This window comes from Lissotriton vulgaris, chromosome 4_1 (genome assembly GCF_964263255.1).
Source record: "Lissotriton vulgaris chromosome 4_1, aLisVul1.2, whole genome shotgun sequence".
Classification (NCBI taxonomy): Eukaryota; Metazoa; Chordata; class Amphibia; order Caudata; family Salamandridae; genus Lissotriton; species Lissotriton vulgaris.
The window spans coordinates 312,961,324-312,979,866 of NC_141691.1; the positions used below are offsets into that span (position 1 = coordinate 312,961,324).

The 18,543-nt window shown below is 45.6% G+C and overlaps 1 protein-coding gene across 3 annotated transcripts in view; it reads right to left on the reverse strand.

Annotated features, from left to right (window-relative positions):
- MCF2 (MCF.2 cell line derived transforming sequence) overlaps positions 1 to 18,543 on the reverse strand; it is an 870,271-nt gene that overhangs the window by 312,212 nt on the left and 539,516 nt on the right. For all 3 annotated transcript variants that reach the window (XM_086918640.1, XM_086918639.1, XM_086918641.1), the window contains one exon: positions 4,699 to 4,813. In XM_086918640.1, the coding sequence (XP_086774766.1) occupies positions 4,699 to 4,813 (115 nt within the window). The remainder of the gene's footprint in view (positions 1 to 4,698; positions 4,814 to 18,543) is intronic.

An 18,543-nucleotide genomic window follows, 5' to 3' on the forward strand; every position in this document is an offset into this window, starting at 1 on the left:
GGAGGGGATCCAGCGAAATGTTTTTCTGAGCATGCGAAGAATGTTGAAGCAGGAAGAGGATACGGCGTTGACTTGTCTGTTCATTGAGAGTGAAGAGTCCAGGATGACGCCAAGGTTCCGTGCGTGGTCTGTCGGGATGGGTGCTTTTCCGAGGGCTTCCGGCCACCAGGAGTCGTCCCAAGCAGAGGGGGATGTACCTAAGATGAGGACTTCTGTTTTGTCTGAGTTCAGTTTCAGACGGCTTTGTTTCATCCATTCGGCAACTTCTTTCATTCCTTCGTGTAGGTTAGTTTTGGCGGTGTTGGGGTCTTTGGTGAGTGATAGGATCAGTTGGGTGTCATCCGCGTAGGAGATGATGTTGAGGTTGTGTTGGCTTGCGATGGCCGCGAGGGGGCTCATGTATACGTTGAAGAGGGTGGGACTGAGTGAGGATCCTTGTGGTACGCCACAGATGACTTCAGTGGCCTCGGACTTGAATGGTGGGAGGCGGACTCTCTGTGTTCTTCCGGAGCTTTTCCTTGTATTCCGATGTTTCTGAGGCGCTGTAGAAGGGTGCTGTGGCAGACTGTATCGAATGCTGCAGAGAGGTCGAGGAGGATGAGGGCGACTGTGTCTCCATTGTCCAGTAGAGTTCGAATGTCGTCTGTTGCTGCGATGAGGGCGGTCTCAGTGCTGTGTTTTGCTCGGAAGCCAGATTGTGAGGGGTCGAGGGATTTGTTGGCTTCGAGGAAAGCGGCGAGCTGGTTGTTGACGGCTTTCTCGATGACTTTGGCCGGGAATGGAAGAAGCGAGATGGGGCGGTAATTTTTTAGTTCGGTGGGGTCCGCTGTTGGTTTTTTCAGAAGGGCGGTGAGTTCAGCGTGTTTCCAGACTTCTGGGAAGGTAGCGGAGTTGAAGGAGCAGTTGATGACGTCTCGGAGGTGCGGTGCTATGACGGAGTCTGCTTTGTTGAAGATGTGGTGAGGGCATGGGTCTGTGGGGGATCCTGAGTGGATGGAATTCATCAGGCGGATGGTGTCCTCAGTGGAGATTGGGTTCCAGGCGTTAAGGGTGTTCACGGGGGGAGGATGGTCAGTAGATGGTAGGGTGGGTTGGTTTCCGGGTTGGTTGTCAAAGCTGTTGTGGATGTCTGCAATCTTGTTGTGGAAAAAAGAGGCTAGGGAGTCGCAGAGGGTTTGAGAGGGGGTGATGTCGTTGGAGTTGGCCGAGGGATTGGAAAATTCCTTGACGATGTTGAAAAGTTCCTTGCTGTTGTGGGCGTTGTTGTCAAGTCGATCCTTGAATGCTGTTTTCTTGGCTTTTCGGATCAGTTGGTGGTGAGTGCGGGTGGCGCTTTTGAAGGCGTCCTTGGTGCTGGTGGTTGGGTCTTTTTTCCAGGCCTTTTCAAGGGAGCGGCAGAGTTTCTTGGACTTCTTGAGATCATCGTTGAACCATGAGGCTTTCTTGCTGCCAGGTTTGCTTTGACGTTTTTTCAGTGGAGCTAAGGTGTCGGCGGTGTTGGATAACCATAGGGTGAGGTTGGCGGCAGCTTCGTTGGCGTTAGAAGAGAGGGCTGGGGAGTTTCGAAGGAGCGATGCGGAGATTTGGTCCGTGGTGATTTTGTTCCAGTTTCTTTGCAGGGTAGGTAGAGTGCCGCAACGCTGCTGCCCTGTGCCCCGGAGCCACTTTACACTTTTTGAGTCTGAGGAAGCGAGCCCTCCAGCCTCCCTCTTCTGGAGCTGCTGCTTCGGCGCTCGAGCGGACTTCGTCCGACATTGCAGCATGCTGAATATGGACACCACTGCCCCTGTAGTCCCGAGTTTTCCTTATGTGACAACCTGATTGCGATTGGCGATCTCCAGCCTTCCTCCCTCCCTGGTCCTGTGGCTGCCTCCCCCATCCAGTCCTGCGCCGGGGAGTTGGTTTACTTGTAGCTTTTGGATTGGATTTTTGTGCATCCCGCCATCTTGTGTTGATGTTATCGGTGCCCGTGACCTGGGTCCTCCATCTTGATGAATAGACCGATTCCCATAACGCTGGACTGCTCCCTGTGTTGCCTGACTGACCTTTACCTCAAGTCTCCCCCCTCCCCTTGGGACGCCTAGACCCCTCTCTGCTTGTTTAGTCACCACAAGGCACCCTTTTCGCCCCCTCCCTCAGACCTGCAGATATCCAAGGCGATCAGGCGCTGTGTGTGGGATCGGCACTGGATGTTTGTTTTTTACTTGATGCCTACCGCTCTGTTGACTCTTGAACTCTTACTTCTTTGGTGTCCCCTGAAGTCCTATCTTACATTGCCGATCTACCAGACCTGATCTACTCTCCAACCCCCTGATTCTCCCCTCTACCTTCTATGCTACATGGACGGGTTTATGATGTTATGCTATGCTCTAGTAACTGACATAACTATGTAACTCTGTTTTTTACTTTTATTAACCTTAACGTCATTTAAAGCTCTTTGATACCTCCGGGTCTAGTCAGCGCTATACAAAAGTCTGCAAAAAAATAAGTAGGTTTCAGGCTCAATAAGGAAAACAAAACAAAAAGCTCAACTCCCATTCCCAGGACGAGAGAGCAACATCTGACCGTCCAAATGATTGACACATATCACAAGAATTGTGGGTGCTATGGCATGACCAGCATTTGCCTCTGTTGTCTCAGCGTGTAAGAAAAGAGGGAATACTGTGGGGGATAGCCGGTAGTTAGTGGTGAAGTGCTACAAACGGGAGATCCTTATGGAGAACTGCAACAGCACTGGAAGTGCAAATTATCTGCATCCGGAAAAACTCTCCTGGGAGTCGGGTACAGAGTTAGACCATGTTAACACTTTCAAAATAGTTTTTGTGGCATGATGTGGGCTTAGACCCCTTTGCATGCAGATGGCCTCCCCAGCATGACTGCAACACAGAGTGACTCCATTAAGCTCTCCTATGGGTTACGTGGAGCTTGTGTCTTTGTCCCTGTACTTCTGGAGTTTGCCCAACACAGGTCACTGAAGGGCCTCAAGCGGTGGTCATTGAGCTGGCAGTTGGGGGCCCTCTCAGCCGTGAAGAGTGAGGATAAGCCAGTGGGTGCAACGTGGGCCAACAGCCAAGCCTCGAAAAAATGTTTAGGGTCTTCCCCCATCCGTGACCTCAGGGAAGCCTACATCCGCAGGTCACTGTGGCATGAACAGCCCTCTGCATCTTTCACCCTGCAATTCAAAAAGCTGATTTTAATGTCAGTGACTTCAGTAACTCGGCTATTAAGGTCCTCGGTTTGAGGCTACAGAGTGTGTATGGCTGATTCTGTCTGTACATGTCTGTCCAAGAGCTTGCCCTGGTCATCTCGTAGCAGCCCCATTTCAGTCACCTCTGCATCTACCTGGCCTCCCAAGTCTTCTCTGGTGGCCGCAATGGCTACTAGGATCATGTCTAGCTTTGCCTCAGCAAGGCTGGACGTGTCCTGCGGTGACACCCCCCCAAGCCTGTGAGTCAAGTGTGACCCCAGGTCCCAAGCGTTCCCCACGGGTAAGGGCACTGCAGTGAAGGCCCTAATATCCCCATCCCTACCACCCGTAATGTGTTCCATAGTGTGTTGTAGGTGGTCTACAGGGTGACTTGTAGAAGCTGAGCACAGATTGTGGTTACTCTGGGTTTTCAGGAGACGCTTACCACCGGATTTTAAGCAGTGGGAACAGAAAACAGGTTCAGTTTGACTGCAGTGCCTACCCCCTTCATTTTCATTGGCCTGCCTCCTAGAGTTTCTTCTGCTATATGCTTTCTTGAGTGTTCACTGAAATAAGTTATGATTCCTAAGATCGGCCCTGAACTTATTTGCCTTTTTGTAAATTTGTGGCCGCTTCAAAGTAAAATAAACTGAAATGGATATCCCGATAGTACTACACTTTTTTTCTTTCAGAGATACTCCATAGTATCTCTGAGATCTTGGCGTCATTGTTATGCCATAACTACTGGTAGAGTCACAAATGATAATTCCTGAATACTATTTTACCCTCTATTCTCACTTTTCACATAACCTACTCTTATTTTGAAGAAAAGTTTGAGCATTACAATTCTTCATATGTTATGTACCATCAAGCTGGACTTGCAGACAGGTTGATTAAGAACAGGCTATAGAAGACCCTCCACACAACTGTTGATGTCTACTTCTTCTCTTCAGAGTCTCCTCAACCGGATGATGGTTTTCTGGAGTGGTTTACTAGGTATTCCTATTCAACTTGTGGAAACGGTCTCTAATTTTACAAGGTGTTGGGGGAACTTTATATTCTGTATCATGTTCAAAATCAACATTACTATGTTGCTTGCAATGGCAACCCTGCACCTTACCACTCCCCTTCCTGTAGTCAATTTTGAACACATGGCCCCATCTTTAGTTCATTCGAGAAAGTGTCACGCCCTTTTATGGTATTTACTGGTATGGATAATTTATGTGTTGATCATGAGTGAGGAATGTGGTGTGGCAACTGGATGCAGCATAGTCATTACTATGATGAGTCTTTGGGCACCAATTTATGAGTATCTCAATATCTTTTATATTTGTTTTTGCTTGTGTCCCAGTCATAGGTCCGCGTGGGATTAGGATGAAGCTGAAACAGCCCTTACTTTACATAAGCAGCCCCACTTATAATCACTGAGGGTGAAGAGATAAACTCAAGTTGAAAATATTAAACATGTTTATATTTCCTTACAAATAACTGGCATGAATCATGTACAGTACCTCTTGAAAATTCTGCTCAAATTTCCAGAGCTCTAAATACTGTTCCATTTTTAGTTGATGCTTTTCCCAGAATCCATCAAAGGCAGTTTCCATCTCATGTAACTGTGCAAGCAACCTTTATTCAGAAAGAATGAAAAGATCACTAATGAGACACACAGACTCTTATGCTTAAAATACTTTAGTGCAAGCATTAATGTATAGAACTCAATGAATGTGCAATCAAACAATAGTATACACAACCAAGAAGTGCCCCTAAGTTATGTCACTATGTCCCATGCATTTCTTCACTTCTATTTGAAAATACAGTCACAATATTTCTCTAGGTCAGGTTATTTCCACTTTGAGTAGAGATTTGACAATATTCTGATATTCAGTGGTGGAATGTCAAACCACAGATATTATATATAAGTGAAAGCAAAAAGGAGTATCATGACACTCCAAGCGTTAAAAAGGACCACGTGCCTCCTGTAAGATATTGGCTTCAGCTTCATTAATGTGGAATAAATAAACCTATCTATCCAATAGGAAATAGACATTCCGTGAAAATAAACAAACCAGACACCCTCCCACTTAATCCCCAACACTGACCCACACCAACTCAGTCCAGTAGTGATTAGAAATTAGTAGCTAAGTGTATGCAATTTTATCCAAACAAAAGGTAAAAACGGTTTCATCATCTAAAGGATATCTCACTTAAACCACAACTTTGCTTGCCAAAGTCAGGATATTTGTGAACATGCACAAAAAGCCTGACGTTAGAGGCACTTACACAACATCTGACATGCACTCACAACTCGAGACTCAAGAATATGTAATTTAACCTTAAATGAACCAAGAACAGCTGGATTGAATTGCGCAAATCAAGAGAAGAGTAGGGCAGTGCAGCGTTACCGTTAGACCCCATCCCAAATATAATAATGCCTCTATTACCTCTACATGTGGAAGGGCTGAGACCCAGCACTCAAACTTCACACTCAAAATAGATGAACCAATATGTTTATGAGGCAGAGCAGGTGGAACATTGAGCTAGCTTGAGAGCCTCCAAATAATACCTAAGCCTACATGCAGTGTTTTATTTCTGGTGTGGGTTTTAACTTATACATCAACATTCATAACAAAAGGGGTTAAGCGAAAACAAAGCACCCCCAGTATTATCATATTGTTAATGTTCGATAAACAGGGAAATCTTGTCCTTTTCGCCACTGAAGGGTGATCAAAACCGTACACTGGTTTTGCGGACTAACATGTAAAAAAACCTTAATAGAATGAACATTGTGTTTTTTCATTTGAATTTGTTGAAAAGAAATGTGTGTTTTTCGATTTATAAGTGGCACTAAATGTATGTGCTATACGGCTGAGTTTACACTATTAATCAGAATAAATTTGAATCTACGTATCAAAAAACATCACACACACACATACACACACACACACACACACACACAGCTAAAATGAACACGTTTTCACAGATTATTTTTTAACATTGGCTGCCTTTCAAATGAGTGGTTCCATATCTGGGAATTTCTAGAACAGATTTAGAAATTTCTGTCATTGCTTGTCTTCTGAACTGAAGGTCTTGCATTATACTACCACCAGCAATTTGTCAAGGCAAGAATGTTTCATTCTATTAATCCAGTGAGAAGGCATGCATTGATTACTCCTTTGTGGGACAGATAGCTTAAGACTAGTATTTATTATCTAGAGACCTACATCAGTCTTCCCAACATTATCGGGCAGATAAGGGATGAAGGAAGAGCTCCAGGAAGTCAAGCATATGTTGCTTGGAAATGTCTACTTTGTAAAAAAATCTTAAAATATCTTCCAGGCCCTTTTTTGCCAGTGAAAATTAGTATGGAACCACCGTAGAATGTAATTTGTCACTGTGTTTTCAAAGATTTCTAATGTTTTACAGTACTATGCCGACTTAACCGTTTAACAAGAATACCATACCTTTTCCCTAACTTGTCAATTTTGAACGGTTTGTTACAGACTAGTAAGCCGTGTAAAAAAGGCACACCTTTTATGACTCTTTTTCTGTAAGGTATGATCTTAATGTTTGAAGTGAATTGTTGTCTTCGGATCATGCATTACAAATTTTGAAGGAAACCAGTGGATGGATAAAACTGGTAAGACCCCGTATTTTTTTTTGTAGGAACTCTTGACTACATTACACTTCAGAGAACTCCTTCCTAAATTTGTTTGCTGCTTATCTCGTATCAAGAATGAGGTTTTAGAGGCTAATTCGTGCTGATCTTGCACTTTTTGCACTCTTTTTTGCACAATTTGGTTGTGATATTTGGTTTTCACTTATTTTTGATGAGCACTATTAATCTCCATGGCTGGAAGGCTTGGTTAGAGACGATAGTTCACTTTTATTTTGGGTATTCAAATTCACCGTTTTAATAACTTTTTATATTTTTTTTGACCTGGCTTTTAACAGGTTTCTTTGTGTTAAATAGGAGATGATTCGTTTTATATATGAATGTTCATGTTTCTAAGCCAAAGATACTCCTTTATAAATGTCTTTTGAGACCAATTCATATGCTCGGTGTAGTATTAAATAAATGTTCTTTACTTGCAACATATTTTGGATGTGTTGTTAATGTGCTGGAAAGAAGTCGTTTTAAGATCTAATGTTGTGATGTGATTTTTATGTTAAACTGTTTTGTTGTTCTGTAATTGTGATTTGTGTTATGTATGTTGTTTATATGTTTGCAGCCCTGAGGAAGCCTTTGTTAAGACGAAACGCAATGGCTGTGCCTTTATTTTTTGGCTGAAGAACCTGAATAAAGAAACATTGTGCACATGATTTATTTATTTATTTATGCAATTTGTTGAGCGCACGTTTACCCAAGGGTGTCTTGGCGCTTTGAGAGAAAAAAATTGAAGGTTGGGCCCGGGAATAAAGGCATTTAATAATTGAACAGCCATGTCTTCAACTGCTTCCTGAATGATAATAATGTTGTAGCATTTTTTAGATGTCCTGGCATGGTGTTCCATAATTTAGCAGCAGCTACTGCAAAGGATCTATCTCCCCAAGTTGCTTTTTTAGTTTTAATTACTTTCAGAAGATTTGCATCAGCAGATCTAAGATTGCGTCGAGGTCGATAGGGATAGAGGGCATCTTTAAGAAAAGCAGGTGCTTTTTCATGGATGCTCTTGAAGGCAATGCAGAGGGCTTTGAATTTGATGCGTTGTTTGATTGGCAACCAGTGAAGCTTACGGATGGTATTGGAGATGGGCTTGAATTTTGGTATACCTGTGACGAGTTGTGCGGCCGCGTTTTGGACCAGCTGAAGTTTGTGACTACTTGTTCTTGGGCGTTAAGCATGAGTACATTGCAGTAGTCGACTCGGGACATTAGTAAGGTAGAAATCAAGGTATTTATGGTATTTAAAGGAAGATAGGGCTGGATTTTTTTAATCATTTTACGTATGAAAAAAGAGGCAGAAACTATAGAGTTGGCTTGTTGAATAAATGAGAGTTTGTTATCAAAGATAACACCAAGATTTCTAACATTGGTGACAGGATTGGGTGGGGGGCCAAGATCTTGCGGCCACCATATAGAGGACCATGCAGGGGTGAGTTTCCCAAACACCATCACCTCGGTTTTATCCGAGTTAAGTTTCAGACAGTTTGAATTCATCCAATTACATATGGCAATCATTCCTTTTTGGAAGTTATTGGCAACCTCCATTCCATTGTTGTTAATAGCCAGGACAAGCTGTGTATCGTCTGCGTACGATGTAACTGCTAGAGGATGAGCTCACATAGATGTTAAAAAGTGTTGGGCTTAGCGAGGATCCCTGGGGGACTCCACAAGGTAGTGTGAAGGAGTCAGAAGAGAATGTGCCCAAGGAGACGGATTGCTCTCGGTTTGTCAGGAAGGAAGCCAGGAGTGAGAGAGCATCAGATGATATTCCAGCTTTTCCGACACGGTCGATCAGAATGGAATGATCGACCCTGTCGAAAGCCGCAGACGGGTCGAGTAATATGAGCACCGTGGCGCCTCCTTTGTCAAGGATCATTCGTATCTCGTCTGAGGCTTTTATTAATGCTGTCTCCGTCCTGTGTCCCCTCCTGAAGCCAAATTGGGAGGCGTCTAGACAGTTAGAGTCTATATATTCAGATAATTGAGTGTTCATAATTTTCTCAATGATCTTAATGGATAGGGAATGCATGTTATAGGTCTGTCTGTAACTGGTTACTTTGGAAGGGTCTAAACTAGTTTTCTTGAGTAGAGGCTTAATTACTGTTTTTTTCCATATGGTAGGATAAATACAGGATGAAATCATGGTGTTAAAGATGTTTGCAAGAGCAATTGAAATCTTCTCTGGAGCCATTTTAATGACTGAAGGTGGGCAGGGATCATCGGGTGAACCAGAGTTGGTAGACATCATGAGTTTGTGAATCATCTCAGGCAAAATGTGACTAAATGAAAAATTGGGATGATTGGGAGTTATGGGGGGGTTGGAGAGAGTGGATTTGAGTGTGGTGTGGGTATAGGTCTGGTGTGCATCGTTAGTAAGTTTGTTAAAGTTGGAATAGATATCACAAACTTTTTCTTGAAAATAGGTAGAAAGTGCATTGCACATAGGTTGGGAGGCTTCTACAGTGGAAGGTTTGTCATGGCCGGAGAGATGGGAAACAACCTGAAAAAGTTGTTTAATTGAATCTTGAGCTGATTCAATTTGTTTATTAAAAAAAATACTTTTCTGATTAATGATTGATAATTTGTATTTTTTTTAGTTTTTCTTTATAACAGCTTTTCTCGTGGGGGTCGTAGTTAGAACGCCACTTGCGTTCCTGGCGTCTACAGCTTTGCTTTTCTAACCTGAGTGCTTCAGTGAACCAAGGAGCAGAGTTTGAAAGTCTGGTAGAGGAACGTTTTTTTATGGGAACAGAGGTGTCAATTGCGGTCTTAATACACATAGTGTAATGAATGGCTGCGGCTTCTGGGTCAGCAGTGTCGATTTCTTTCAAGGCATCTAGTTTGTTAGTAAATTCAGAAATAGTAATATTTTTCCAGGATTTGAAGGTGCCTGGTTTGCAGGATTTCGTGTGAGTCGGCGTCAGAGGGAGAGTATTAAAGCAAACAGCAGAATGGTCTGTCCATGTGAGAGGTAATATGTGCTCTATGGTTAAGGAGTTGAGATTGGAAAAGACTCCGTCCAATGTATGTCCAGCTAAGTGTGTAGGTGAGTGGACAAGTTGAGTGAGACCTGCTGCATTAATTTCCGTGAGGAGGGAGTATCAGGATCTTCCTTCCTCTCTAAGTGGAAATTAAAATCACCCAGAATAGTGAAATTGTTTTCTACAGGAATTGGTTCTAAAATATGACTCAAGGATGACAGAAAAGTGGAACGGGGGCAAGGGGGGCGATAAAGCAAAATACCTCGGAAGGAGGTAGAATAAGGAGTAACAAAGGTGAAGTTCAAAGCTTCACATGTGTTGATTTTTAGGGGTTCTGTGCGTAAACGAAAAGTGTCGCGATAGATAATCGCCACTCCCCCCCCCTTTTTTTAGTGACCTATCAAGTCTGATGTTAGAGAATCTTTCCGGAGTAGCTGTGGTGAAATCAGGGTCCGAAGCTTGGTCTCCCCAGGTTTCAGTGAGTAGCAGAATATCAAGGTGCCAACTGTCAATAAAATGTGCAATTTCATACCTGTGTTTAGGACATAGAGTTGTGCTTTGAACTGACTGTCTATATAGACGTTTGGATGTTGCCACTCTTTTCTAGTATAAAACCCCCTCAATAATTCTGTAACCTCATCTGTAGTGTTTACTGTAACCAGTGTGTAAACAATGTTGATACAGTGGGCTGAGCACCACAGAATTCATTCAGAGTGATACACCCATATCACTACAGCCACAGGATCCAGCCTGAGAAGCAAAAAGAAATGGTGATGCCCTAAACACATAACTTCATATAAAGTGGAAGAGCACCATAGAAGCACCCCCTGCTGGTACAAGGACACCATCCCGCCCAGATAATCTGAGTGACCATCCCCTCAGGAGTCCACAATAACTACTGAAGATAAAACTGCCTGACCACCAAGAAAAGCCACAAGGATTTAAATGATGGACAAACTAAAAGTAACTCAGGCCAGAGACACCAACAATTAAAAGTGGAGTCTGAACAATTCTGACATACCGCGACTGGATGCTATACTGCAGGAGGAGCCACCACCTCAAAAAATCGCACAACCCACCAAACTAGACAAAATTAAATGGCATTGCAGGCACCAAGGAGGACCTTGACCACAAAATGGACACAGCTGTGCCTAATAGGGGTCCTCTCAGAAAGGATCAAAAGAAATTTGCTAAAAAGTGTCAAACAAGCCAAGATAAAGCTCGAGGATCTCTGTCCAACCACTAGCAGATTAGGTTACAAGTCTTGGATTAAAGAGAACTTGTGCGATCCCTGGAGTATCATGCTGGAAACTCAAAGGGATGCTCCAGAAGTAACAACATTACCTCCTTGGGGCTGGCAGAGGAGTAGGAGGGATCAGACATGGCCTCTTTCCTTGAACAGGGGCTAGCAAAGGAAGGTGCCCCACAAGACCTCTCTAAATTCTTCACCATTAGGCGAGCACATAGAGACCCAGCACACAGCCAGCTGCCAGGATCCCCACTGAGGCCAGTGGTGGCCTGGTTCTTCAATTACTGAGAGAGAGAGAGAGATAATCCTACACCATGCTTGTTAGAAATGGGATTTATGGTTGGCTAAGGCTTGAGCCAAAGCCAGGCAGAAACCACCATTCCCAAGTCAGGGTAAGGAAGTCACCCACCAACACAACCCCTGCTCACCCTCTTGGTAGCTTGTCACGAGCAGTCAGGCTTATCTCAGAGGCAATGTGTAAAGCATTTGCGCACGCACCCACCAGCAACAACATCCAAGGCCTCCCCCAAAAGGAACTCCACACAAGGTATATGTAAAAATAGCCTTTGTATTACACCAAAACACATTAGATAGAAACACACACTTTACAATGTGCCAACAGGCAAGGGCAGAATTTACAGGGGATTATGTACAGGACAGGGCCACAGGCACCACTGTCAGGAATATGCACTTAGTAGAACTAGCACTTAGAACGTATAACAATCAGAAGCTTCACACATGATGCAAAGATCATTCAGAGGTGTAGGAAAGACACATGATGTATAAACATACATTCAGCGGTGTAAGGAACAAGGCACATGACGCATCAAAACACATTCAGAGGACGGGAGAAACACATGATGCATAAACATACATTCAGCGGTGAAGGAACAAGGTACATGATGCATCAAAACACATTCAGAGGTGTAAGGAACAAGGCACATGACGCATCAAAACACATTCAGAGGTGCAGCAAAGAACACTTCGCAGAAATCACTTTAGCACAGAACTTACATCAAAGTCCAGGTTGCGCCACTGCGCCAAAACCTAAACGTAGCAGCTGCCCACTACTTGCTGGGCAGCTGAGGGACAAGACAGGGCCTAAACGCTGCAGCTGGCACTAAGTGCTGCGCAGCTGGGGAAGGCCAGGGTAGGGAGGAAGGAGTGCGCCTCACTCCTAAAGTCCAGAGTACATGTCCCTAAAAGAAAGAAACCTAAACGGTGCAGCTGCCCACTACTTGCTGGGCAGCTGGGAAGGACAAACTGCGACATGGGCCCTCACTGGCCCTCTGGAGGAAAGACTGCGCAAAAGGTTTGGAGCCCTCTAGGCTCTAGAACAAACATAGGTGCATTTTGGAGCCCTCTTGGCCCGAAAATCAACTGTGCCCAGGAGCCATCTAGGCTCTGAAAATAATGTGGGCATGGGAACACTCTGGCTCCGTAACAAAAGAAATGCCCCCATCGTTGGAGCCTCGACCGGCTCGAGAGAAATGCACCCGGAAGCCTCGTGGGCTCTAAAGAAATACTTGGGGCCTCAGGAGCCTTGTGGCTATGAACAACAAATGCCCCCTCTGAGCCTCCTGGGCTCTCAAAACAATGCTGCCAACGTTGGAGCTTTGAGGGCTCGAAAGAAATGTGCCAACAATGGGGGGAGCGGCCCGCTGCCAGCTGGGGCCGCTCTACCACCCTAAATGCCCCCGGGGTCGTTGGAGTCCCGTTCGGGGGACTCAAGATTAGCCAATGCCCCCCAGGAGCCTCTTGGGCTCTGTAACGAAAAAAATGCCCGGGCCCCCACGGGGCCGTTAAAGAACAAGGGGGCCCCTGGAGCCCTCATGGGCTCGATCAACAAAATGTCCCAACACCGGAGCCCCACTCACCGGGACTCCTGCCTTGGCCTGGGCTCCGTCGGTGGCGTCTCGGCTCCCGGTGGTCGTGCGGTGGTTGTTGGGGCAACTTTCTCACTGCAGGGCTCACACCGCTGTGGTTCCGTGGCCCCGAATTGGGTTCGACAGTTTTGAAACCCGATTGATAAAGATCGTCAGAAATAGACGATCTTGGTGTCTACAGACCGCAAATGGCGAGTGTAACGTGTCTGAGTGTTTTCGTATGAATCGATATAGGAAAACACTCTGCATTTGAGGATTTAGTTTGAACCCTCGGGTTAAAATTTTATATGTGGCAGCCATCTTGTATGGTTGCCCTAACATAGGCCCTATGATCGTGGCCGAACAAGTCCTTGACACGTACTCCTTAGTTGACTTCTGGTTGACCTGGCCAAACTGACTCCTCGCCTGGGGCGAATCCTGCTGTGCCAGTTCCTTGTTCAGCAGCTGCATTGATAAAGATCAAAGAACAGGACGTGGTCCGACTTTATGGCACACCGTTCCCACTCCCCTATCTCCTTTCCATCTGTTTCTGCCTTTCCTTTACGACATGTTCATCGATCTGGGTTGAAGGTTTTATGATGGGTTTGTCCGGCCTGATCGAACAGGAAACTTAGCATATGTGCGATCGTTTTGGTGGGCTGGACAACGGAAAGTGGGATTAACTTTGACTGTCGTGATTCGTTACTTTTTGAAATGCTACTTGTTCATTGGTTAGTTTGTATGCACCGAATGTAAATTGTGATGTTGCCAGAGGCGTAATTTTTGGCATAAAAGACAGAGTTTCGTTCATTGAGTTGGTGCAGTCTCTGTCGAACTACCCGTGTGTACTTCGTAGACCTCTGTCCCTGGTTGCAACCAATAAACTTTGGTCTTTGACGTCATCGAGAAGTATCCCGTGTCTCTGTTTGCCAAGACAGGGGAATCCGGGGTCTTTGGGTGTTGCCCTGACACCGCTGGGTTATTGTGATAGTATCGGTTCCGAGAAAACCCAGTACCTCACCGCGGCTGCGGGAGCCCTGCTTCTGGGATGCTACCAGGCTTCAATAGGTCAGACGTCGCGGGGCTCTCCCTCCTGCAGGGGAGCCTCGCGGTTCACCGGTCACGGTTCCTCCAGTCTCTTTGGCCCGGGGGCAGGCTTTCCTCTGCTTCCGGGGCCTTCTGGACGTTATTTTACTATTGCACCAAAGCTGTGGTCAGACCGCATTTGTTATAATGCACTCAACTATGGGATCCATGAGTGCAAAGACAAATTACAGTAAAGGAAAACGAGCCATGTTAACTGGATCTTGCGAAGCAGTCCACCCTTCACCCGTCGAATTGTTTCCTGTGTTTATGCCGCTGGCCGCGCGACACGGAGGGGAGCATGGCCGGGACAGCTCCTTAGTCCCACACGACGGGCGAGCGGATCCTGCAGCACGCCAACCCCCCTGAGCCGCCCTCCTCGCCAACAGCCAATAAAGCAGGCCCAACAACTCCTCATTATCCATCTGGGGGGGAATTATCTGGTCACAGTGGGGAGGAGAGCCCTAATAGAAGCCATGCAGAGGGATGTGACAGTTATAACTAACCAATTGGGAGCCACGGAGTTAATATGGTCGGAGATTGTCCCCCGCAGGGCCTGGAGGGGAGCACAATCAGTAGTTGCAATAGAGCAATGTCGAAGGAGGGTCAACAGGTCCATGCAGAAATTCATGGAGAGGAGGGGCCTGGGGTTCATTAGGCATGCGCTGATACAAGAAAGGACCGAGGGATATTACGAGAGCGACGGGGTGCACTTGTCTGGGCTGGGTATGGATGTCTTTCTCCTAGACTTACAAGAAGCCCTGTCAGCGGCAGGGTGCCAGTAACTGGGTAGGTGGGGGGCTCTGTCATCGACGTGGACCTGCTCCAGAGCTGTGGCGGAGTACCGGGCGATCTGGAAGCAGATGGACAGTAGGGGTACCTCTGCGGCAGAAGGATACAGTCTAAATACCTCTGCCTGGCACAGTAAGGGTGCCTGAGCCAAGAACCTGGAGCCGAGGGGGTTCCAGGAAACAGCGTCGGCGCCCCGTTAGTCCTTCGGGCGGTCGGGGGGCCTGAACCGACCTGGGGTGTGCCTCATCGCTCCGCCCTGACAGGGGGGGGGGGGCGGGAGTATAACGAAATAAAATGATAATTTACCGCACCGTCAGAGCATCGTCTCGCCTTGAAAGATGGCTCCTTACGCAAGCGGGTCAGCGAGGGGCTGCCGCATTGGATCGCCTGTAAGATGACCCACCTTATCAGCTACCTGTTGTACGAAATAAACCTGCATCACTGCTTTCCCACAAATATGTCTCATGGGTTTCCTTGGTATATAAGTGTTAATGTGCGCAGTGCGGAGCGAGCGCTGGCGGTGTGGGCACTATGCCGCTGGCCGCGCGACACGGAGGGGAGCATGGGCGGGACAGCGCCTTAGTCCCACACGACGGGCGAGCGGAGCCTGCAGCGCGCCAACCCCCCTGAGCCGCCCTCCTCACCAACAGCCAATAGGGAGGGCTCTCCTGGGGATGGGGGCGTTCCTTGGTGTATAAAACAGGCCCAACAACTTTGCTCGGCCTCTCCTTCCCGCGTCTGGTTCCCTAGGCTCTGCGCTGTTCCCACCCTGAACCCTGACCCAGCTGCAGAGCAGCGGGCAAAAGTTGTGAATCTTTTAATGGTCATGTTTTGTGTTGCAGGCGGAGTCACAGGGCGATCTGGAAGCAGATGGACAGTAGGGGTACCTCTGCGGCAGAAGGATACAGTCTAAATACCTCTGCCTGGAACAGTAAGGGTGCCTGAGCCAAGAACCTGGAGCCGAGGGGGTTCCATGAAACAGCGTCGGCGCCCCGGTATTCCTTCGGGCGGTCGGGGGGCCTGAACCGACCGGGGGTGTGCCTCATCGCTCCGCCCTGACAGGGGGGGCGGGAGTATAACGAAATAAAATGATAATTTACTGCACCGTCAGAGCATCGTCTCGCCGTGCAAGATGGCTCCTTAGGCATGCGGGTCAGCGAGGGGCTGCCGCATTGGATCGCCTGTAAGATGACCCACCTTATCAGCTACCTGTTGTACGAAATAAACCTGCATCACTGCTTTCCCACAAATATATCTCATGAGTTTCCTTGGTATATAAGTGTTAATGTGCGCATTGCAGAGCGAGCGCTGGCGGTGTGGGCACTATGCCCCAGGCTGGTTATTCATCACAAACCGGCAATACTTCCTTGCTAATACTAAGTCTCGCTGAAAACGGGCAACTTCACTTTTTAACCGTTTTTGTCTTTAAGATTGATTTTGGCAATCAGTTTTTTTTCTCGCAGCAAATTAAATGGTGGTAGAAGTCACGATTCTCGAGTGAAACATTGTGTCCCACGAGTAGTAATCATAGTATTTATGTGAATTATTTGAAGTTATCGGAACAGATGCACAATTTCACACACTCTACAGAAAAGCAATGTGAAGGAATGTATTTGCCCACCAGACAATAATGTGAAAAAAAGCAATATTAAAGGCTCAAAGCAGAATGGAAGAAGTGAAAATCCATGCAACTAACTTTGCAGATTACCCTCCAGCCATGGCTGTGTCTGTGCATGTGGCATCGCACTGATGCAATGTGTTTAGTCTGCCAGATCAGATGAGACACCAGCCGCAAATCAACAGGTTCCTTTGGCTCTCAACCAATAATTTTAAGAATAAGCCTAGTTAAGGTTACCCAGCATAACCAGATATTACCTTATTGACTGGCATTATAACATAACATACAGGTGTATTTGTAAAGAGCACGTTCGCCCCAGCAACAGGGCATCTTGGCGCTGAAATAACAGATGTATATTATTACCCAACTCAATGGTACTCCTTTTATCAACCTCAAATGGATGAAAGGCTGAGTGGACCCACCAGGATTTGAACCTCTGACCATGAGGTGGAACACAGGCCCCTTCAGTGGATGCATTAGTCCACTGAGCCATCAGACCCGGCTGGTCGAGTTAAGGTACCCTAACATCACTACAATATTTAATGAATCTAACTGGTAATCATTTGCAAAGTAGTCATTAGTGATCTTAAAAATAAACTGGATATGCCTCAAGTCTCTGCTATTAGACATACTAGACCCAAAACCTTGACATATTATTGGGCTTTATATACATATAAGGGTGTTACATCTACATTTGGTAGACAATCTGCTTATGCACCAAACAATAGTGAGAACACACAATGAGATATACAGATTTCAAGTATGCGGATTTGTTCATTAAATCAATATTTGTATACCATGAAAACAGGTACAAATATGGTACTAGACTCCCGGACGGACTCCCTTTCAGTCTCACTCATATTCTGTCATTTGGAATAAGTTTGTTTTCTGTGCATCTTTGGAGAGACCTTGACTAGCGCTCTATGGATTCTTTTGCCTTCCTCTTTATTGGTACTCGCAAACCCTTAGCATCCTGTTAATAAGAACAAACTTGAGCTAAGTAGACCCCTTTGTTTGCTTTCATTTACATTCTGCCAACAAATATTGCTGTGAATGCTAAGAAAGGACAGCCTCTGTCATCAATCATACCCCTTTCATTCCACCCTGCTGCTCTCATTATCAATGCTGGATTGCAGTACACCTACAGAAGATGTGTTTGTTTATGTTATCACAAAAAATAGTTATGTTAATAAACCTATTGCTTAATGTACATGGTTAAATTAGGCTTCACCTAAAATCGTTGTATTGTATGTTATTAAACTGCACTTGCATAGTCCAATTATAGTAGGGAGTGAAAATCCTAACTTAGTAGTGTAGAAAATACCCTTTTTTTGCATGGTCACCACCACTTTTTGCTAGCTTTCATTGTTGGTCAATTGCCTAGCGCATGTGCTGTGACCCTTAAAAATGTTGAAATTGGCTTACTCCTAATTGGCATATTTAACTTGCCTGTAAGTCTTTGTATAGGACACAAAATGTAACCAGAGCATGTAAAACAGTGCTTAATTTATCTGGGGGGTTTTCCGGTGCTCTGCACCAGCACTAGATGGTGAACGAATGCACCTGTGCTAGTTTGTCACATGGTGGCGCTGTTAGTCTAATTTAGAGAAAAGCACAACAGTTGTTTATTAATTCAATATACATTGAAATGACTAATATAGGCCACCCTAGAAATTCTTATTCACTTGGGGTCCTGGAACATGGTTAGTAGTTAAGTTGGTACTCTCACTGGCCGGAGCAATGGGTGGGTTAAGCTGCAGTGGCCTCTTGACGAGGGCCCTGGCATTTATTTATTTTCAAATTAAGCACTGATGTAAACTAAATGTCACTTGTGGACTGCAGTGCACTTTGTGCCACCACTAGGGAGGCAGTAAAAAACGTGTCTGCATGCGTACCACTGTAGCCCGTATTGTAGTTTTAAAACAGCAATTGTGACCTGTCAAAGAATCCTCCTTTCAAATATTAATAAGTCTCTTCTAAGTAGGCCTTAATTAGCAATGAGGAAGGGTACATGGTACCTAAAAATAGGACATGTACAGATTTAATGTAAAACATGCCTTTACACAGACAAGGTCTCAAAAGCTATTTTCACTATAGCAGGGTCA